Source organism: Cucumis melo, chromosome 8, assembly GCF_025177605.1.
Source record: "Cucumis melo cultivar AY chromosome 8, USDA_Cmelo_AY_1.0, whole genome shotgun sequence".
Lineage (NCBI taxonomy): Eukaryota > Viridiplantae > Streptophyta > Magnoliopsida > Cucurbitales > Cucurbitaceae > Cucumis > Cucumis melo.
In genome coordinates this window covers 4,323,293-4,346,788 of record NC_066864.1, presented here as the reverse complement: position 1 = coordinate 4,346,788, position 23,496 = coordinate 4,323,293, and the positions used below count along the sequence as shown (strand labels likewise).

Genomic DNA, 23,496 nt, shown 5'->3' with positions numbered 1-23,496 from the left:
CTCCTTGTTCTTTTTTAAGTTAAAAAAAGAAAAAGAAAAAAAGGAAAGCATTATTTTGCATTCAAATTGGACGCTGAAGTAAATGAAATAATGATTACTCTGTTCAAAAAATTCAAAACTGCCATTTATGAATTCTCTTTCAATTCATGTATTATTTAAAGGCTTAGTTTTGTGGCTTACATAAACTTATTATAGGTAACTATGTTGCTACTTACCAAACAATTCCATTGTTATTTACGTTGCTACTTATCCACTTGTCAAATTTTAGTGTTCTAATTAGCTACATTTTTCATTTGTGGGATTTAATTTTCAATATGCATGATTATTTTCTTATTGAAATTTCAACGGCATTAATATGCAATTATAACGTAATAAACAGTATAAGCCACATAATAAAATCCAAGCAAACAAAAAACAAAAAAATTGACATACAACACAACAAGGCAGAGGTAAAAGTGAAAAGGGTTGAAGACCATATAAAAACTTCAATTTGCTTACTTTGACTCTGACTCAACAGTCAGACATATAGTTCCCATACATTAAAAAGAACCACGCCCAAAAGAAGAAAAAAAATCCACACTATGTACAGATAATTCAACAAATGGATAAAACCCATTTTCCAAAAATAAAAAACCTGAAATCCAAACAGCAATTTCAGGCCAAAAGAAAAGAAAAGAAAGAAAGAAAGAAAGAATCTAATATGCCAGCAAGAACCATGAACTTGTTGTGTCAAGAACATGGAAGCATAAGGAGAGACAAATAGTAGCAATTACAGAGGTTTTTGAAGCTACATACCTTACAATTTCCAGCCCTCTCTCAATCACTTCCTCATTCACTATATCCACACTTCGTTTCATTCCTTCATATATCTTCTCCAACAATACTTCTATAAACGATCTCACCATTTCAAATGTCATCCTCCCCGTCAAATTCACTATCACTTTCTCGTTCTTCCCCCACCCGGACCCTCCATTTCTGGGCCGTTTTCCAATTTCCATTTTGGGCTTATGGCCCATTTCCATATCCTCAAACTCCTCTACTTTTTTACCTGGGCCTTGGCCCAATAGCACTTGATGGGATGTTCTAATCAATGTCTTCACTGCACCGTTGGAAATAGAAACCAACATCTCTCTCATTTCTTTTTCGTGCTTCGGATTTGTTAGCCCCGAGAATATTTGATCGAACGTGTTGATTTCCATTGTCTTCTCAAGATAAACCGATATCGCCGAGCTCACGAACATTCTAATTAACTCCCCGATTAATTCCCGGCCTTTTTCATCGAATACCACTCCCATCATCCATCTCTCCACTAAACTACTCCCAGATTTACTCCCCTCCATTAACGCCATCACTAAATTTCTAGCGAAACTCCCAACTACAACAGAAACAAACCCACACCCAGGTTCACTGCAAAGCTTCTCCACAATTCTATCCGTAAAATCACTCGATTTCTCATTCTCATTCTCCTTCTCCTTCTCCTTCTCCTTCTCCTTCTCCTTCTCGCCGCCTCGGGAGTACTGGTCGTAACCTCGCAAAACTCCCACAGTTATGGCCTTGGAGAGACGAGTTAAAGAATCGGAGATCTCGTCAGATCGGGCGAGTTTAGAGATTTGCTTTAAACTCTGAGGGATTTCGTCGGAATCGGAATGAAGAAACTCCTTTAAATCTTTAGAAACAGTAGCGACACAGTCAGCGGAATCGGAAAATGCTGTGGCAGCAGAAGATAAAGCCGCGAAAAATTTGGAAATCTTAGCTCTCTTTCGAGCGATTGAAGGTAGGTGATAAACCGTGTAAGCAGAGTAGCCGGTAAATCCAAGAGCTGCCATTAGAAGAATCCAATTAGTCCTCCGACGGGAAACTTTAAAATCCTTATCCATATCCCTCATCGGAAGAAATTCAATCCATTTGATGGGAGTTGAGTCGATGAAGGGAAGGCGTTGTTAAGGTTTAAGATGAATAAGAAGAAATGAAATGTAAACTATATCCATAAGTGTAGAGGTGGACATGACACGTGACAAGTTGACCGGGTAAATGGATAATAAACTAATTACTCATTTAATGTTAGTAGTAAGAGAAAAAGAGAAAGTTAAAGTTAAAGTTAGTTATTAGTGAAGTAATTAAAGTGGGGAGGGAAGTGGAGAAGCACCGCCCTAAGAAGAGGGGGAAACAAAAAAGTGTGATTGAGTTAGATATTATTATTAATTATGGCAGTATGGTGCCACGTGGAAGTATGGGCTTGGTTTCACGATGGGCCAAGTTTAGTGGGCCTTTGATTGCGACTTATCTTCTACTACTACTATTTACTCGATTCTTCTCTTCTGACATTTCTTTTATTATTTTTCATTTATGATGACAATATTATTAACTTCTTTTTTTCCTTTTTTTTTTATTAATATAATATTACCGTTTTTGTTATTTACGCGTTATTTTATATTTGTTTTCTTCTTTTTATGATGATATGAATGCATGAGGAGTGATGAAGATTCAATTTTCAATCTTCCTGGATACTCTCTATATAAATATAATTCTAAAGTCGGTCCAAAATTCAATGTGTGATGGATCAGAGTGAATCTATTTATTACTTTTTTTTTCTTTTTTTATAACGAAGAGATAATTTAGTTTTTCATTCAATTGAATGTACACATCTCCCATTCATTTTGGGATAGATATATCTTGAGATGTGAAGATCTAAACTCCAGCTAGCTCTAGGATGTTGACTTCGTTAGGGGGTGATCCAACCTTTAATAGCTCAATCCATGGACTAACTTATGGACTTCTATTCTTCATATGAAATTTAGACTATGGTAAATCTAAATACATTTTGAAAGGAAGTTTTTTAAAAAGAATTGTTTCATTTTATATATGAAAGTTATCCTATTGGTCCAATAGATAAGCAAAATAGTCTGGCCCGATGAACAATCCAAATGTGACGCAAATGAGGAAGCTCAAGGGCCATTCCAACTATCAAAAGGTTCTTTCGTATTCAATCTAATGGGAAAGGGGATGGATGGAATTGGGTCACACTTTGATCTAAGATGAGTTAACCCATTGTTACATTGTGTATTTTATTTCATTAAAATTTGTTTGCACTTATAAAAAAGATAGCCAGGTGAAAAATAATCTTTTCTTACTATTTTTATCATTTGTTTTCTTCTTTTCGTGGTGAAGATTTTTTATTTTTTTATTTTTTAAGGGTTTAGAAACAGTATGTATGTATCTGTGTGTATCGTATGGGTTTTTTTTCTTCAACATAAATGACTTCAAACAATAAATAATATCATGTTTATTTTCGTTTATTTAAAGTTAATTAAACCTAATTTATAAATTTAAAATAAATATAAAAGTGTAAATATGCATAAAACTTGCAATAATATTTGATAAAAGAAGGTTTGCATATATATATATATATAACTTATGACTTACCTGCAGTGGTGGGTTTAGAAACTTTGTTAAGGGGAGTTTTTTAATTTGATAAGAATAACTTGAAAAAAAAAAATAGCATATGTTGAATCTAGTTTTTTGAAATACAAATGGTACCATTGGACTAACTTTTAATATTTGTATTAACCGTTGATGATTGTTTATATATTAAACAATTAAAATTAAATTATTAAAAAGCAAATCGGATCACAAGTTTTATTTTAAAAAATTGTAATCAATGAATTAAAGTTTAGATGATACTGAGGTCAGTAAATGTGGGTGTTTCAAAGTGCATATAAGAACCTATGAAATATTATGATTATGCCTTAAATATAGGCAAGTGTTTGATAAAATAGATATCCAAGAGTTGCTAATTTTACCCACCCAACTTCAACCTCCAAAACTCAAAACTTTACTGTTTTCAATGATTCGTGAATAATAATATTATTTTTTATTTAATTTTTTTAAAAATAATATATTAGACAATAATTTAATTCAACTGACATGAATTTATGTCGAAATCCAAGAAATTGTAGGTTCAAATCTATATCTTAAACTAAAAAGAGAAAGAAAAAAGAAATTGAAATCCAATCTTGTTCGGATATATTACAAAACACCGACGAATTTACTTAGGGGTCAGCGGGGCACGTGTCCCATCACATTATCGGTTATTTTATTTTAATATTAATTCTGAAGTGTCATATTACAATATATATTAAATAATGTTTTATTTTAAACATAGTATGTTTGTAGTGCTATGCTTGTGTTCCACTCTTACAACCCTTTGGTCGTGGCTTCTTTATTATTATTCATTTTTTCTTTAATTTTTTCTAATACAATTTTTAAATTCACATTTACATTACTTATGTATATATTTATTTTATTTAATTTCAAAATTAAAGACTATAGGACAATTTGTTCATCGTTAGAATATACGTATCATATCAATGAATTCTTTTCAATTTTTTTAGTTTTTATATTTTTCAGTATATGTGATAAATCATAATACTTATATTGTTTAACACTAATTTTGTAAAGTAAACATATCAATATAGAGAAATATATACTTGATTCTTATAGATCTTATTAAGAAATCAATCCAAAAGATAGTAAATTTATTATGAATGGATTTCAAAACATGAAAGCTCGTATAGAACAATTGTAATACATATTAAATTAATTATTCTCGGAAGTTATTAATATTTTTTTAAAACATTTTTTCAATTTACTTATTACATAACATAGAGCCACTGTTACAAATATTACTTACACAATTCTGTTTTTGTTTGAATCTCACGTTTTCAGAATGATGTATGAAATGAAGAATAGATAGAAAGAATAGAAGTGGAAAGATAGAAGTCATTTGATTGAAAATGAATGTAAAGAAGAAAAAGAGGATATGGATATTCATAAACATTTTTGTTTGTTAAGAAAGGCCAACTCAGCATTGAATCAAATAGATATGCCAAAGAAGTTTCCATCTTGAGTTTGACTTCCGATTGCTGTAAGAGGCGGCGAAGCGTGCAACAATATATGATTAAGACCACGCCAACCCAACAACAACTTCTAATTATTGGATAAACCATTACTTAGGACCCCCACAGAAACATTATATCTATCCTACACTCAATCCTTTCAACCATACACCAACTATTTCAATTTCCTTCCATCTATTTCTAAATTCAAGCATTTGATTTTGGTATCAATCATCAATTTGTATCAATTTCTATGGCATCTATTTGATTTATAAGAAATGCAAAAATTTATATTATACAACTTTTTTTATGTCATTTTCTAAGATTGTTGTTGTGGATTTCGTATTGTACAATTAGAAAGAAAAAGAAAAGACTTTTTCAACGATATATGGAGCAACAAATTATTAAAGTATTAAAATTATAAAATTTATCTTCATTCTAAATACAATTTGATGAATTGAAAATTAAGGATTAATATTGATACACCTGGATTAGATTAGTTTAGGAAGGCAAAATTAATTAATTTTTTCCCCTAAGTTAACTCAATATTACAAATTTCATTAAATTGGAGGTGGAGAAGAGAACGGTGGAAGAGAGAATGAATCTAAAAACTATTTGTATGAATCGTATTTTTAGATCCATAGAAAATGAAACGATTTAATTTGAAGCCGTCCGATAGCTTAGGTACGAAGGAAAATACCAAATTCCAAACACACATCCTTCCTTCCTTCCTTCCTTCCTTCCTTTCTTGCTTTTCCATTTTGTTATGACGGACACGTGGCAACCTTTTCCTCCAGGCAGCCGCCGCCATTGGACAGCATGGAAACCACCCACCCTCTTCCGCCACGCCTTTGCCGACGTGGCAACCCGCCAATGAAACTACTTCTTCACGTTTTCAATTTTCTTCTACTTCTTCTTCTTCTTCTTCTTTTCTTTTTTTAAACCTTATCAAACTCAAAAGCAGCTGCTCCATCTATCTTACATTATACAACTGCCCTCAATTCTGTTGCCGCCAAAACTATTTTCCCTTTCTTCTTTCTATTCATAGTAACCAAAAAAAATACCCTTCTCGTCTTCTCTCTTTCTTCTGTTCATTTCGTTTTACTTTCGTTCGTCCATCGCCATTCCATAAATGCCTTCCATCTCCATCTATAAAACATCTCTCTGTTTTTTAAAGTGAAAAAACAGAGGATATGGAAACTATGTATTATCAGCCTTATTATGTGGATCCCCAGTTGGAATTACTCATTGAAAGAATTTACCCTCCCAGGTTTAAATAAAAACACACACACGTCAATCTTTCATCTTTTTTCATTTCTTTACCCACCCGTCTTTGCTTCTAAATTTTCTCTCAATTGGGGTTTTTCTTTTTTCTTTCTTTTTTTTGCCTTTTTGCAGAGTTTGCATTGATAATGATACCTTTCAAGATTGTACCCTTGTGAAGGTTCAGTCCTTTTCTTCTCAATTTCTTCTTTTAATTTATGTTGATCATATTCTTCCCTTTCCATTGCTGCTATTTAATATATATCTCATCTATAACAGAGATAGAATTTTAGGATCACCCTTTTGAATTCATTCATTCATTCATTGTCTTTTAGCTAAGACTTTGAAAAGTTTTAATCTTTAAGTTAAGAATTTTAGGGGTTTTGTTTGTTTTATTTTTATTTGACAGGTTGATAGTGCAAACAAACATGGAATTCTACTTGAGATGGTTCAGGTTTTGACGGATCTTGACCTTGTTATCTCCAAATCTTACATTTCTTCAGATGGAGGGTGGTTAATGGACGGTCAGTACCTATTCACATTAATACAATCTTATCCCACTTAATTATACTTGTTTTATGTTCTAATTGGTTGATTAAAACTATTATTAACCAAAAGCAAATATATAATAATTCCTGCACTAAGATGAATGGAATCTGACTTATCAGATAACAACTTCTATAGTACTATTTAGAGGAAGGAGACTCGAAATTTCCCAAAAAGATGAAATGATTATTAATGTGATTTTATTATAATGGAAGCTGATTTGTAATGGGTTGTGGTTATACATATGTATGGTGCTGCAGTTTTCCACGTGACAGATCAGTTTGGAAATAAACTCACGGATGAAAGTCTTATCCATTACATCAAGCAGGTCTCTTTTTAGTGTTTCTTTTGAACTTCCTAAACTATGCTTAATTAATAGAGAAATTATAATGTATACTCAAACACTATGCACTTACAGGCATTATGTGCAAGTAGGAAAGAAGGGTCATCAAGAAAAGTGAGAATGTGCAATACAGGAAAAGAATTGTTGTCATCAGAGCACACGGCAGCGGAGATCACCGGAATTGATAGGCCAGGTCTCTTGTCGGAGATATTCGCCGTACTGGTTGAATTGGGCTGTAACGTCACAGCGGCCGTGGCATGGACCCACCATAAAAAGGCAGCCTCCATTATCTACATGGAAGAAGGTTGGAATGGTGGAATGATAAAGGATCCAAAACGGCTGGCCCATGTGCAAGAGCAACTTGAGAACGTGGTTGACGCCCATAATGGGCAGGGGGAAACAAGTAGCGTGAAGTTGACAGCTCCATCGGCTGGACAGACCCATCCCGAGCGGCGGCTCCACCAGCTGATGTATGCCAATGGCGACTACGAGCAGTGTCGGTGTCACGAAGATAGCAAACCGTGTAAAATGAGTTGCACTCATACACATGTAAGGATAGAGAGTTGTAAGGAGAAAGGATATTCGATTATCAATATCAAAAGTCGTGATCGTCCGAAGCTGTTGTTCGACACGATCTGTGCTCTCACCGACTTACAGTACGTGGTGTTTCATGCTGCAGTGAGTTCAAATGGAACTGTGGCTGATCAGGTGCGATTTTTGTCTTTCTGTTTGTAATGCTCTAGAATATGTGAATGTTGCAACTAGTTGTGCATATTGAGATTACTTTGTGCTTCCCTAAGTTCATATGCCATTTCCAATCCAAGTTGGCTTTTGTTTTGGTCCAAAAATTGTCAAGTTGTGTGCGTGGTGTGGCTGATGCAACTTTGTCTTTGTGTTCAAAATGGCAGGAGTATTTTATTAGGCATAAAGGCGGTTGTATCTTAGATTCAGATAGTGAAAGGAAAAGGCTTTTACAAGCCCTTGTTGCAGCCATAGAAAGAAGGGTTTCACATGTATGCCTCCTTCAAAACTCTTGCTATCACCATCTTATATGTTAGTTTAACATCAACAAAATGGACTACATTACAGGGATTGAGGTTGGAACTCTGCGCTTTAGACCGAGTGGGATTGTTATCAGATATCACACGGGTATTTCGTGAGAACGGTTTTTCGATTTCGACCATCGATGTTGGAACCAATGGCAAGACAGCTATTGGGTCCATTTTCATCACAGATGCATCGGGGCATGATAAAGATGTGGACCCACATATACTGGACTTGGTGCTTAAAGAGATTGGAGGATCAATTGCTGTAGTTCAAGGACCTCCAAATTGGGATGATCGAGCCTCCTCTTCAAGAGCAAATCATGGGACAAAAGTAACTGAAGTTGAAGATAAGCCAAGATTTTCATTAGGCAACTTGTTGTGGTCTCAACTTGAACGCCTTTCAACTAACTTTGGCTCTATTAAATCGTAAGGAGGGAAGGGATTCTTTTTTTGGATGTATGTCTCGTAAAATAAGGTTGTACAGAAAGTGTTGTAAGGTTAATCGCTAGAAAGATTAGTTGTGAACTATATCTGTTTTAGCCGATAGCATAAGTCTATCTTATCTGAATGATATAAGCAAAAATGAAATTGAGGTAGTCACTATAATTTCAAATACCTTGAAAATTGGCAAGCAAATGGGTTGTATGCAAACAAGTAAAAGGAAGGAAAAAATCGGACAATAATAGTAGAACGGTCTTATAAATGGGCTCAACAAATTACAAATACAGAATGACGCAATGGTAATTACTACAAAGCCATCCGTTATTTGCATGTAAATGAATGTTGTGTTTTACAAGTTTTTCTATATACAGAGATATCATGACGTAGTTTCCAAACGCAAAACGCTCAATTCATATAGAGAAAACACATTGATGATATACATTGGAGAGAATGAGATAAAATTCTTTGAAGATAGACGGATTGAAGAGATTAATGGAGTTATTGTCACATTGAATCAATGTCATCGACATTAAGCCAGTCACTTGATTCCTTGCGGGTGCCTACCTGGCTGGATCCAGCATGCTTAGTCTCTACGGTGTTCATGTCCTTGTCTGAATCGCCAGAAGTTCGGCTAAGCTGAACCCAATCTCGGGAATCTTTAGTTGAGGAGTCAGAGCCCGATGTACCCTTCTTATGATATGCCGGCATCTCCTGATCATCGTCCTCAAGATCGCTAAAGGATACATCCTCGTCGTTCCCAATAGGGATGTTAGTTCCACTGTCGCCATCAATCTCAAGAGTCTCCTCTTTCAACCAATCATCTGCATCGTCCACGTCTATGTCATCAAAAACTTTGGAAGGACCAGAATGGGAATGTTCAACACCGGTTTGCAGGGGCATTTCCTCAATGATAGGATTGTCTACAACTTGGATTTCCACGTTCTTAATTGGATGCTTATCGGTCTCAACATCAGTCACTATTGAGGGAGGAGCTGTACTGTCAGGGGATTTCTGAACAATTGGTGGTTCAGATTGATCTCTATATGGAACAGAGAGAAGCTCCTCATTTGATGAATCAGAAGATCCTTTTGAACTAGTAGAGATATTTCTAGATATATGAGGCTCAATATGTTCCTTGGTTCGTTGTTGTAATTCATGAAATTGTGCTCTGGCTTCTAGGACCTATAAATACGGTCAAATAAGTTTAAAGAATTACTGATTAGTTATGCGGAATAAGGAACTGCAACTTTGATTATTCCAGAAACCTCCGATGCATATTTGGGAAAAAAAAATTACTTAAATAGTGCCCAAACCAACACCGATTGCTTCCAACAATGACAAAATACTCGCAAGGGTAAGAAAGCAAATTTTCCAAGTCAGTAAAAATTTACTTCTACAAATAAGGAAAATAAACTACAAATAAAGCAAACATTTCAGCATCATGGCCATTGCTTTCTTCTTTCAACTGAGAAAACTTCAGCCAATTTCGAGGCCAGCAACTTGATGATGAGAAAAACACGTATAATATAAAAATATCCACGTTGGGATAGTGGCTGATGATGATCAAACTATTCTTGCAATAACAATCATTTGACCATTCAACAGACAAAATTATCAACGCTATCTGAGACCCTCGAGAAAGTTCAAAGCAACTTGTTTCCCCTGACAGGTAACAGCTACTAAAGAGACCCATAACAAACTTTCTTAAATTAGAGGCTGTGAACTTATGAGGAAGATGGGCAAAGCTCCTACTCAAAAACTGCCATCTTTCAACTCAAGGACAAGTTGAGGGAGATGATTAAGGTACAGCATCAGTTGTTGTCATCAGGGTTTCATCTCCATTTCAGGTAACACAGTCCCCTCATCAAGAGGACCATACCATGTCTGCTGAAGATGCTAAAAAGTTTTGGACTCTTCGATTATTTACATGGAAGTGGCAAGGGTGACATATATCTAGTGGACCAGCTAGCCTCTTGGCTAAGGGAGTGTGGAGATGAAATTATGCTTGACGTCATCCCTAGTCAGATGACAAAAAAGGAAGAACAACAAAACGGAGCTTTGAAAGATAAGATCTGAAAGCTTAACCCTTTTTTTATGAGAGACATTTAATCATTATTTCATTGATATGATGAAATTAAAAAAGAAAAAAAAGAGCCATGAGAGATTATATATTGCTATTCCATTGAGCTATACGAGTAGTCAGGTTGCGATCACAAAAATATGAAGCATTTACACCAAGACAGAGAAATGTACAAAAGATGGTAAAAAAATAGGCAAAGTCCATTTCTTTAACGTCGAAAGTGCAATGATTCCTTTCGTTCCAAATGTGCAGATCTGACACTTAACCTTGTTTAATTAACAGTGAGAAGCCCTCTAGATTGGGTCATTTATATAATGACGGTCCTGATTGAAATCTTAGAAATCTGGAAATCAGAAGGAAGATCAATGCAGTACGGGACTATATTTTAAAAATAAACCAGATTTAGATTTCTCTAGGATGGGAACCTAAGCTTCAAGTTGAAAATAAAGGGTTGAGTAAATCCATTTAAAGCCTGGATCATACTGTTTAGTCCTCTGGGGATATCATTTGGAGCCGAGGGGAGGGCATCCATATGTTGCGGAAAGGAGTTTCTCTAACTGTTTCAAAGGTAGTGCCTAGTTCCTTCTCCCTAACCTCTCTGTCAGACTATCAATGGGCCTAGTTGCCAGCTTATCAGGCATACATGGGCCAGCCACATATCAGCTTCGGAATAATCCTTGTTTGAGTCTGAGGATTTTGTTGTTGCATGCTTTGAAAAGTATTTGGAACAGGGAATCAATCATGCAATTACAGGAAAGAGGAATCATCCACATGCTCTGTTAAATTGTTGGCCCATCACCTTATATCTGGCCGTCATGCATTAAGTAGAACTTGTTCTCTCAATCCAAGCTAAATAAATTTTCCCGCGGGGGGGGGGGGGGGGGGGGGGGGTAGAAAAATGGTAGGTTGGACACATTTTGGGTTTCACTTTGGGTTTTGCATTTGACTTAGGGGTATATGCATTCAAAAAACAATTTCCACTTTATAATTCCCTGGTGATCTCCGGACAGAAGAATACATATACTTCACTGTCATTGCATCATTGAAATATAGTATATACTCTAAGTCAAATTTTCCAATATCATCCCTATCTAACTTTTTTCTTAATAAGAATCCCTATCTACCATATTAAACTGAAATTCATCTCACACCTACATGTTCAAAAAATAATGAACAACAAGCAATACTTCCTAGCCACAAGGATCAACATCTCCCTTTGTGGATAAAAAACCAAGGATGTTATAGAATATTTGATGGGAATATTTCCATTTCCTAGCCAAGGATCAACGTCTCCATCCGTGGATCAAGTTTAAAAATCCAGAAGAACATTAAATAAAACAGAAGAGGAACATCCCATGCTATTCCCTAGGCTTGAGTCTCTCCCAAAAGGAACTACAAAACACAGTCTTTCTCCTCTACCTCACATACTATAATAGTAAGGTAATCACCGAATTACCAAGAGGGTCCCACCGATCACAGACACAAAATATTCCCTCCCCTGCCCATCATGTACTTAACTATTACACTTAACAAGGCTTTATGGTTAGGTTAAGATGATTTTTGTTTTCTGACTCTTCTTGTCTTAGGCTTTCCCTTTATTGTTTCTCCCTCTCATATTTTTCATTTTTTTCAATGAAAACTAGTTTTGAATATAGACACACAAATAATTTACGGATTTCTTGTACTAAAACTACAACTGTTTCTCTGCGGAATAAGTAATAAGCATCCAAAATTTTGAATTCTTAGAATAGATAATGAAATACGAGGACCACTTTCACCCCATTGACCCCATTGACTGATGACTGTCACACACGGGAATAGTGCAAGGTCCAACGCCACCAAAAGATAATGGTATTTAATAAGAATGCGACCAACTTACTTGAGATGTTGATAAAATTTCAGCATCATGCTTGCTAAGTCTAGGATGCAAGAGCACAAAATAGATCTTCCAAAAGCAATCTTCACTCATGTATTGAGGACAAAGTTCAATCCTCAAAGCAGCCAATCTTGGAACAAGATGCTCAACTGCTAGAGCATGTTCTTGCTGGGCATCAGATAACTCAAGATCTATACACGAGTAATCAGATGAGAAAATTAGTTGGTTTAAAATATATGTGGATCTGCTGATACATGCATCTAAGAGAGATAACTAACAAGATTAACAAGTTAATTGCTGTAAAAGAACAAGAGAAGCTCAAGATATTCTGTCAGAAGCACATCCGTGATCACTCAAAATCTAAACTTACAAAATAAATTGACATAATACCATACTGCGCGTCAAATATTTATATCCAGGAAAAAAAGAAACATTCAATTTGAGCAATGGAGGAAGTATCAGATAGAAAAAACGAGAGGTACCGTCGGAATCGTCGTCATAAGGAAGAGGAAAGTCCAGCCAGGTCTCAGGATGCTGCACAATATTCCTCACAAATATCAAAACCTCCTCTGTCACACCAACCGCGTTCCCCACATCATAATTCTCCAAAGAATCCTCTGATCCAAACTGAAGAAAATTGGAAGCAATCTTGGTGATATCAGAAACGGTCTTGGTGTTGGAAAGCTTCGAGATCCCGGTCTTAAACTTCCCGCTAATTTCCGCGAAATCACTGCGAATTCCAGCAATTAGATCTTCTTCAGACAATTTAGAATCAGATGGATTGTCGGTTGTTGACTTATCAATCGGTTCATTAGGTTTTAGATCAGAGAGTTGAGAATGCGAAGCAGAATGCTCAGGCGGAGGGGCGAGGAAAGAGGCAACGCCCCAGAATTGGCGGGTTAGGGTATTCTTGAGCTCAGACAAATCCTCTTTGACACCTCTGGCAGTGGGAGTCGAAGACGAAGACGACGGCGATGAGGGAGACTCCGTCCGATGGTATTGATTAGATAAGGAATCGGATTTGAGCGGTGATTTGGGGTTGGGAACGGCATTTGGTTCGTCTTCATCGTCATCGTCAAGCTTCAATGAATTTGCAATGGATCTGGCCAACCAGGCCATGGTGTAATGTTGTATGCAGAGAAGGTTAAAGAGTCGTGGAGTAAAGAAGATCGTAGCTTGGAGAGTGGGAAGTGAAGGAAAGGAGCTTCCTCAATCAGAGATATTACTCGATGGTGTTCTTCAGTTTCTTTGTTTCATCCAAAGCCAGGCAGCCAGGCAGCCAGGCAGCCAGCCATTTGGTCTATCATTCATCATTTACTTAGACAAACAACTAATGAAATTAAACGACGCACGTGGGCCAAGTTGGGCTTTACAATTTGTGGGCCTCTCTTATCAACCCAGCCCAAACCAATTGTAACGCCGATCAATAATTTCCCTCTCCTTATGTCGGTTTGATAAGATGTTTAATAATTTGTTTTCTGTTTCGAATTGTGATGCTGTCTTGCAATGGATATTTCCACAAATTGGTATTCTTCGGCGTTTGTTGTTTCCCTGTTTTCTATAAATGAATTTTGGTTAGTTCAATCAAATCAATTGAACTAATTTGCAGCAGCCTAGCCTAAAATTATTTGGAAAACTTGCCACATTTAGGGAAAAATAGATACTCGTATTAATGAGAAGTTGCTTTGAATATAACTCTCTAGTCTCTAATATTCTTTCACGTTGAAGTTTTGATTTAAATTTTGAAAATAGTATTTAATTTTACATACAATTTTATTGTACTGAGTGCATGGTTGCTTTAGATCAAAATGATACTCGGCTTATTTATTAAGAAATGTTTTGGGGGTTAATTTGGAATTGTTGAAAATCCTTTTTTTTTTACATTTTAATTTGAGTATTGATATTCAATAATTTAAAATCAATTTTGATTCAAATTAGTTATTGGTTTAAATTATCAAACACGTGAGTTTTTTAAGTATTTAAATAAATTTTTATAAATAAAAAATGTTTATACATACTTCAAAAAAAATCAATCCAAACAAACGTTAAAACAAATATAGAAAATATGAGCTAAGGCTTAAATATAGATTTGGTGTAAGCTAGAAATACATATTTACTACTAAGTCAACTAGTGCGAATGATATAGCTAGCGTTGATTTTATATATATGTGGACTATGTAGAGAAAATCTTTACATGCCTCTTTTATCCCAATACTTTTTACAAATTCTTATATTACCTTTCATCGAATGGTTGTAATTCTTGAGTAAAATCTTAGGTAATTTCAGTGCATTTGAAGTTAACAAGATGTAACTCTTCAAGATATGATGCATTTTTTCAAGGTGGAGATCCATTTTTTCAATATATACATGAGATAAATGTGTAAAAGAAAAAATATATATATACATGTATTTAAATTCTTAAAAAACAATTTAATTAATGAGGTCAAAATTTTAGAGAAAAACATTTCAAAAAAAAAACAATAGATTCAATTAAACGAAAATAATAATTAACACAATGAAACAATTTATGCTTTTGAGTTTAAAAACATTACAATAAAAAGCATTGCATCATATCTTACAATAGTTGGATATTAACATGTTAATTCAATAATTTAATTACTACGACATTTTTATCACTAGAAATGAGATATTATCTTTTTTTGAAAAGAGGATAATATGATAACATTAAAATAAAAAATATTACATTATCGAACATCTAATTTTATTTATTGTATTTAAAAATTATTATTAAAAAAAACTAATCGAAAGTAGAAGATTCCATATGCATTGCATGTGTTTCTTAACTAATATATACATGAACATGAAGTTAATTAAGGGATTCAAACCCCTTGAGCTGCACTAAATCTGCTTGTGCTAAAATGATTTTTCATAACAAATCAAAGGCAATCATATATGTTTGTTTAAGAGCCACTCTTATCTTTTTGTTTCTAGACCTTAAGGCCAAACATATTAATTACGGTTATCTACCTTTCATCATCTTCAATTGTCTTCTTCATCTTAATGCAATTTAATCATACTTCTCGTTATCTTCTTCTAAATATTCATCTACTCATTTTTTTTCTTATGAAATGTCTAGGTCTATATCATTGATAAGATATAAATAACTTTAAGAGAACCATATTCTACTTTAATTAAAAACAAGATTTGATACACTTTTTACAGATTAAGTTCAACTTCTTTTTTCCACAACGGTGTTCTGGAAGTTTGATGCTAAATAAGAGTACGTATCAATCTTAATAAAGCAAATCGTGCACTATTTTTTACTTTTAAATTAATATTAATATATATTAAGTGTAAGTACGGTAATTATTACACAATAATGTAATTTAAGTTGGGAAAAATATTAAATACACCATCGAATCACCTAATAATTTATTGCTAATATGATCAAATAAAAGGAGATGATTGTGAGCATATAAGTGGTTAAAAAAAATATCATCATTGAAATCAAGTGCTTTTGAATCAAACCAAAAATAAAATTGTGAGATTTTTATTCCCAAATAGATCACAACCTATCATCATAGATTCATAGAGAGATTTGGGGGTAATTATCACTAACATAACCCATATACCTAAAAAAAGAGGGCAAATCTAACCAATTATATATCCAAACCAACTTCCTATTAGGCTTTTTTTTTCTTAAGTTACTATTAATAAAAGGTTATACTATACTATAGCTATAATCTTAAGTGTTTTATCTTTTACTACATTTTACAAGGGACATTTGATAAAATTATAATAAGTTTGTACTGAATAAGAAAGGAAGGAAGAAAAAAAATCATATAAATCATAAATATTCTTTCACAAATATAAATATAGAACCAAATTTGGAGAACCTTATGCCCATGATCTCTCCATGTATTTGTTTGGTTATTTTGATTACATTATTACCAACTTTGAAAATTTAATTTTTCCCTCATCATCCAACAAAAAAAATAGATATATAATAAAATATAATCTAAATTGCATCCAAAATGGCCAGAGTCTCCGGGCTCAAAGCAGGGAAAGAGCACCAATTCTTGTTGAAGGGCGACAAATTGAGCTCAAGAAAGCCGCCACCGTCCACCGCCTCATTCTCCACCTTCAAAAGCGGCGAAGCCTTAAACACCGTGTCTTCCACGGCGGCAGAGCAAGCGTCTTGGCGCCGGGAAATATCAAGCGGTGGTGGCGCCATTTTTTGGAGCCGTGGAGATCGGAGCTCGGCCAAGCCGGTAAGCTTCTGAACCAAACCCCGGAAGTTAATTGGGTCGACTTTGTAAACCCTGGGCCGAGTGGGTGGCAGTGGTGCAATCGCCGGCTTCTTCCACGGCTTCGCCATCGGCTTCCGAACACAATGAATGTTGTTGTTATTATTATTAGAATAAGTCGAAAATTCCCTCTTCACAATTTGATGCTCAGATTGGTCATTTTTTTTAGCCAAGAAGCTGGAAGAAGAGGAAGAGGATGAAGAAGCATAAGCACAAAATGCATCCATATTCTAAAATTAAAATCCAAGTGAAATTATAACCCAAAAAAACAAAAAAAAGTAGCATTTATATAAAGAATTTGAAACTGCCCAAAAAATATAAAAGTCAAATATTCAAATATCTGCCTTTTTGTCAATTTGTCATCTAACGTAGGCGGGGAAATAGGCACTAAGACAGAAAAAAAAAAAGTCTAAGCCATTGGTTTGACTTCAAATTATTGAACAATTGGGAGTTGTGGGCCCTCTCATAATGTACTAATGAAGTGAGTTTAAGTAAAATTGAACAAAACAACATAATAAATCAAAATATAACAAAAATGTTTAGATTATATTAATATTAAATACCGATTATTAATCAATAATTTTTATTAAAATTAAGATAATTTTAGATTAGGGTATGTGAGAGAGAAGGTGAAGGGTGTAGCTGGAGAAGGCTTTATTAACAAAATTAGGGGACCAACTCAGCCGCCTCTCTTTTGTTTTTTTCTTCCATAAAAATTATAATAATAATATTAATATATCCATAACTTCCTTAATTATAAAAAGAACAAATGGGTAAAATAATAAAATAGAATTGGATTTAGAGGTTTGACTATGATTGCAATAACTTTTGGTTGAGATTTATGGAGAATGATCTCGTAAAGATTATGTGATGCAATTTTACTTATAAATAACTTATCTTTAATAGTGGACATTGAATTTGGACTGTTGCCTTTCTTTCTCACCTCTAAATATTTTACTCTTAAAATGTTATTATTTATTATTAATTTAGTCTAATTAAGAATGTTGCAAGTTGAGATTTTTCTTCTTCTTATATTTACTCAACTCCCGACTTTTTGGAATGTTCTGTAAGGATGTAGTTTTTTAATTTAGGATGGTAGGCTAATTAACTGTTAAATACTTAACTTTAGATTAGGATTGTATTTGTAATCATCAAGGATATGTATTTTATTCTTGGCCTATTGAGATTACACTATTCATTAAGTACTTGATAAATTTTCAGAGTAAAAGCAATGTCTTGTACCCAAACAAAATCCATTGATGAGTGTGAATAGAAAAAGAGAGAAAAACAGGATGTTGAATGTGACGGTTTTTCAATGGTGGAAGCAATGAATAAGAAAATATAATTAAAGGAATATATATATCTAAACTATTCTTTTTTAATACAATAGCGGTAGGAGGATTTTAATGACAACCCTATAAGTCGTCAATCGTTAACACATTTTGTATAATAGTTGGATAACACCGATAAAATTAGTATGGATTTAGGGAGCCGAGAGTATAAACCTATAGAGTTGAAAATATGGACCTAGGGAGCTGAGTCTCTCTTCTGTTACCGACAAAGTATTACAAAATTTCATACTTTTAAGCTTTCACGTAAAAGAAAAAAACATGTCCAACCAAATATTAAAAGCTTTGGAACAATATGATAGTGAGTAAATAATTGTGTTTCTATCGTATAATTAAATCCAACGACACATTTTAAATATAATAAAATAAACCAAAATATTTACAAAATATATATTATTAATGTCTATCATTAAAGTTTACCAATATCAATATCCATCGGTGATCAAATATAAATTTTAATATATTTTATAAATATTTTTGATAATTTTATCGTTTATAATAATTTTTTAGACATTAATATAGTTGTTGAACGTAATCACAATATTTTTCAAATTGAAACGTAAGAAAATTGTTAGAATGAGAGAATCTGGTTGTTGGAAACATACTTTAATTCAAATTCAAACCTGCCATAATTAATAAGTGTCCAAAGATAATAACAATAATTAATAAAAATCAAGCCTTAAGAAGAAGCAAAAAACTAGAATTCCTTTCACATTAAATTGTTTTTGAGTCGACAAAATAGAGGAAGTGAAGAGGTTTGATGAAATAATAAGAGAAAGTTGATGGGGCCTTTCTTTTAGTAAAGGTTATTCCGATTTTGGACATTTAGTTCTTTTCTTCTCTTTTTGTCTTCTTTTCCTTCATAAATACACCTTTTTTTATTATTGTTGTTATTTATTGGTTTGGTTTTGAGTGTAGAGACTAATTAAATTTGTTTCAACATTCCAACTTCATTTGAATAATCCAGTTTTAATTAAAAATAAATCAATATCTTGTATGATTGAAGCCTTTGAATAATCCAATAATTTTATACTACATGCGTCATGAGATCGTAAATATCTCAATATAAAAATTATATCAACATTTTATTTTGATCTTTATAGCTTAATTATGTGGAATAAATTTCAAACTTTTATTCTAAAAAATTCCAACATACAGTTTTAACTTGGTTCTAATTTGTGTTTAGGCCTACCTTTCTTTTATTTGTTTATAATTTGATAGTTATTGTTGGATGAGATTTATATTTTCATCTAGAAACTTAGTTTGTCGAAACAAATTTTGAATTTAAATTGATTTTATAATAGTGATAATTATAATATCTAATATAATAGTGATAGTTAGTGTTCAATCTCACTAAGATACTTGAAACTTTTTTTTTTTTCCAATCCTTGAGAAATTATATAAAAATATTGTTCAAAGTTCAATATGTATATATATGACTGACGATGAATATAATGTGGTGGCACAATCTGTGGTGAAGATATCTTTGCCCAGTTGAGATGCAACCGAAGATAGAGGTTAGATAAGATGAGGCCGCTATTTAATATAATAACTAATAGTAACTAATTTTTTCTTCTAAATCAAATCAAATCAAATTAAATCAAATCTGCAAACATCGTTAAAGCAGAATGTTTTTAATAACATAACTAACAAATAAAATAACTAATATAATATTATTTCTCTTGAATTTTGGAATTTATCTATTTCTTTAAAAAAATATTTAATAAGTATTTAAACTTTTAAAGGTCAGTTAGCACTTCATCTTTAATCCTTCTCCAACAATGCTGTAACTAATCTATTAGAAATATAATTAAATTGTCTTGTCTATGAGAGTCAAAAATAATATTTAATTTTAAATGTGGTAAATTAGGTAAATACAACCGTCAAAGTTCATAACTAAATTTATAAGGATTAAAATACTATTTGTTTAGTTTTAGTCATTCTTAATTTTCCAATTTTAGTATTTGTAATTTCAACGTATTACAAATTAAGTCTTTTATGCTTGTTTTTTTTTAAAAAAAAATTAAAAACACATTAACATAGACCAATTTCTTACCTAAAAGTTATTGTTGTTGTTGTTATTCAATCACTTTGGTAAAAGAAGAATTGAGAACTCTTATGGAAAGTACATAGACTCAAATTGAAACTAAAATTGAACCATTTTTTTTTATTTTTTTTTATTTTTAATGGTATTTTAACTGTTTGTTTGTTGAAGACGATCAACCACAAGTTCATTAGCAGAAAAAGGCCCATTAGAGACCGTAATTGGGCCGTGTAACTCGCCACGTAAGACCCAATATTCGTTTGGGCTTCAACCATGGATTCGTGATTATAGCCGAATTTTGTATTTGTTTAAGTTTGTCCTTTTTCTTTCTTTTTTCCTTTTTGGTATATTATCATTATCCCTATAAACTTAAAAAAATCTATACTTACAGCTATGACAATACTAAATGTACGTAACTTGTTGGATATGTTGCAATTGAAGGATTGGCCAAACCATATGAGGTGTATTTGACCGTCTCTTCTTAGGCGATCCACGTACACAATTTTACACACAACAAGATATATACTCGTGAGACAATTTAAGTAATATTTTACAATTTTATTTTTGGTGGTCGTGTGAAATTAAAAAAAACAATCCATTTGAAATGTACAACTTTTAAGAAATCCTCTTCGGCTATTCTTTCAACCCCACCCCAATATATCAAATCACACTCTTAACCAACGATAATGATTAGATGTAATCTACATGTATCATACGTACTTCTCATATCTCAACAATATTAATATAAATAAATAAAAGAAGAAAATTATATTTTTAAAAAACTAAAAATGACCTATTGCATATTTTTATTTAAATAACTTATTATTAACCTCTCTTATTAACTCTCACTAGAAAAATTATCAAAAATAAAAAAAATTGATAAAATATTTACGTTTCATTGAGAAACTAGATATAAAATTTTATCTTTTGACAGTTAAGTGTGTATTTATATTTTTTTTAAAGGAAAAATAACTAATACATTTTTTAACTTTTTTTTTCCTTCCAAAAGATAAAATAAAGAGAAAAAAAACATCTTGGTTCCATCACAACTTCATTGAACTATGTAAGTTTTTTTTTAAAATTTTTTTTCACACATTGCTTTTGTGTAAGTAATTATAATTATATATAAAATAATCCAATTTACAACAATCTATTTCCACAATCAATTTTATAGTAATTTTCCATTTAAAAATAGGATACCGAGGAAAATGCCAAAGTTTGGAGAAACTGTCCAACTGTTTTTGCTTCAAAAGCTTGTGGTTCAATCCATTTGACTATATCTAATTTGGATGATAGCTAACGATTCTCATAACAACTTCCTCTTTTATTTTTTATTTTTAAAATTAAATCCACTGTCAACTTGAATATGCAACACATTACTATGTGTTTCATAAAACTAATATTAAATAGACTGTTTCTTTTAAGGACATGAGTTAACCTAAGATCAAATGCAACAAAAAATATAGAGGTGTCCCTCTTCTAATTTTAAAATTATTTAAACTAAATTTGATATTTCATTTTTCTTTTTCAATAATAGGTGCTTCAATTTTTTTTCCCTTTTTAAGTGTTTTTTTTTTAAATAAAAAACCTATTGTGGTGTAGTTAAATATGAAAAATGTTAGTTTCCAAGTAAAATTTTAAACCTAATTAAGTGAGCTTCTTCCAAATAATTTTTATAAAATAAATCAGCTATTGAATGAATTGAATTAGTACAAATTTTTACATTAAGTTAAAAAGGACATGTATTCATATGAGATGCACAATAACAATTATTTCACTTCGATAAAATTATATTCTAAACCTTAATATACAATAATATATATATATATATATATATATTTATACACCAGTTATCACTTCTATTATCGTTAGTTGAGGAAATGAATAGTTGTTAAATAAATTAAATTAAATCATGCTTATCACACATCAAAACGATATGAATTATATTAATGATGCATTTTGACCAAATTCACGTTGAACTATTCATATATTTAGGCAAACTTAAAATCCAATTATACTAATTTTTTCTATATGAGGTGCTGAAAACTTGTAATTATTAAAATGGAGTTGGAATTATTTGACCAAAGAAAATTTTAATAAATTCAGTTAGCACCGCACCACTTATTAATATGAATCGCTTAACTAATTAATTTATTTTGCAAAGTCTTGCTACTAAACTAACTCTCCAGATTAAATTTTAATTATTGTCCCTAACATTCTTAAACTAGTTAATTAGTAGTTCTTGTATTGTTTTAATTTTAATCTCAAAGCCATTCACTTCATGCATGCCTCACCCTCACCTCACCTCACCTCACAAATTAAATCCAATCCATCATAATTTTAAATAATTTTCAAACCCTTAGTTTTGACCAAATTCAATTGCAGTCTTTAGAAGGCAACCCTTTTCTTAATTATATTCAAGGGCCTGCACTTTGAATCGCTTTTAGCATAATTTAAAATTACATCCATCGTTGAATTGAAAAATAACTACATATACAATTTTTCTTTCATAAAAAAAATATTCTCTCGTAATTATTCACGATCTTTTCTTTTCAATATTGGCATGAATGTAATTGGTTTCGTAATTCATAAACGTATTAAATTTGTATGCAAACTTTTTCATCAATATATTCAAATCTCTAGAGTGGATTTCATAATCAATTTTCTTTAAAATCATGTTAATAGATTTCGCATGTTAAATTATTGTTCTTGAATTCATTCATATGTTTGAAGAAAAATCTATGTAAAATGCATGAAAAGTTAATATGAAATGAGAGGATTATAACTACATATTTCTACATATTTCTTCCTTGTTAGTATATAAAAATCACTTTATGTTATTTAAATTAAATTTACTTCACATATTTGAGTCCTTCAATAGTATTTCTGCAACATAAAACAAAGAGAGAAATTTTATTATTATTATTATTATTGTACTTTTGTTTTTGCCATTCCTTAGGCACTTTGTAGTGGTCGAAATGCAATTTACTTATTTATTTGACAAAACTCCCTTCAAATTCAATCATATAAGGAATTGACCAATTGATTAAATTAAACATATAGTTTAAGTTGGCTTTTGGAAGTTTGAAGTTGACAAATGAAAGAGAGTTTGAGGAAAATTTCAGCACAGTAACGGAAGGGAGTGGCTGATTTTATTAATTATATCTATTTCCAAGTTACCTTCCAAAATATATCCCCATATATTATGATTATATAATAAAATATAATGGTTTAAAATATCTTCTAATCGTATTTAATTTCACTCTCTTCAAATTTCAAACTAAAAAGAGATATCATTTGTCATTTGTCCGTTTTGAGTTTTGACCAAGTCTTCCTTTCAAGTCT

At 32.2% G+C, this 23,496-nt stretch overlaps 4 protein-coding genes across 4 annotated transcripts; 1 reads left to right on the top strand and 3 right to left on the bottom strand.

Annotated features, from left to right (window-relative positions):
• Nucleotides 1–695: 695 nt before the first annotated feature.
• On the bottom strand, nt 696–1,877 carry LOC103484872 (protein PHLOEM PROTEIN 2-LIKE A10-like). Its single transcript, XM_008442200.3, has one exon. It carries the CDS (start codon nt 1,875–1,877, stop codon nt 696–698), a length of 1,182 nt encoding a protein of 393 aa, XP_008440422.3.
• A 3,745-nt stretch (nt 1,878–5,622) lies between these two features.
• Nucleotides 5,623–8,708, top strand: LOC103484871 (ACT domain-containing protein ACR1). Its single transcript, XM_008442199.3, has 7 exons — nt 5,623–6,165; nt 6,294–6,339; nt 6,568–6,682; nt 6,965–7,032; nt 7,123–7,755; nt 7,956–8,060; nt 8,137–8,708. Exons 1-7 carry the CDS (start codon nt 6,089–6,091, stop codon nt 8,521–8,523), a joined length of 1,431 nt encoding a protein of 476 aa, XP_008440421.2. The 5' UTR covers nt 5,623–6,088; the 3' UTR covers nt 8,524–8,708.
• Nucleotides 8,709–8,765: 57 nt separating this feature from the next.
• On the bottom strand, nt 8,766–13,805 carry LOC103484870 (uncharacterized). The gene is made up of 3 exons (XM_008442198.3): nt 12,973–13,805; nt 12,494–12,681; nt 8,766–9,716 (listed from the first exon to the last, which is right to left on the bottom strand). Exons 1-3 carry the CDS (start codon nt 13,607–13,609, stop codon nt 9,039–9,041), a joined length of 1,503 nt encoding a protein of 500 aa, XP_008440420.2. The 5' UTR covers nt 13,610–13,805; the 3' UTR covers nt 8,766–9,038.
• A 2,478-nt stretch (nt 13,806–16,283) lies between these two features.
• LOC103484869 (uncharacterized) lies at nt 16,284–17,012 on the bottom strand. The gene has a single exon (XM_008442197.3). The coding sequence runs from the start codon at nt 16,983–16,985 to the stop codon at nt 16,470–16,472; it is 516 nt and encodes a 171-aa protein (XP_008440419.2). The 5' UTR covers nt 16,986–17,012; the 3' UTR covers nt 16,284–16,469.
• Nucleotides 17,013–23,496: the final 6,484 nt, after the last annotated feature.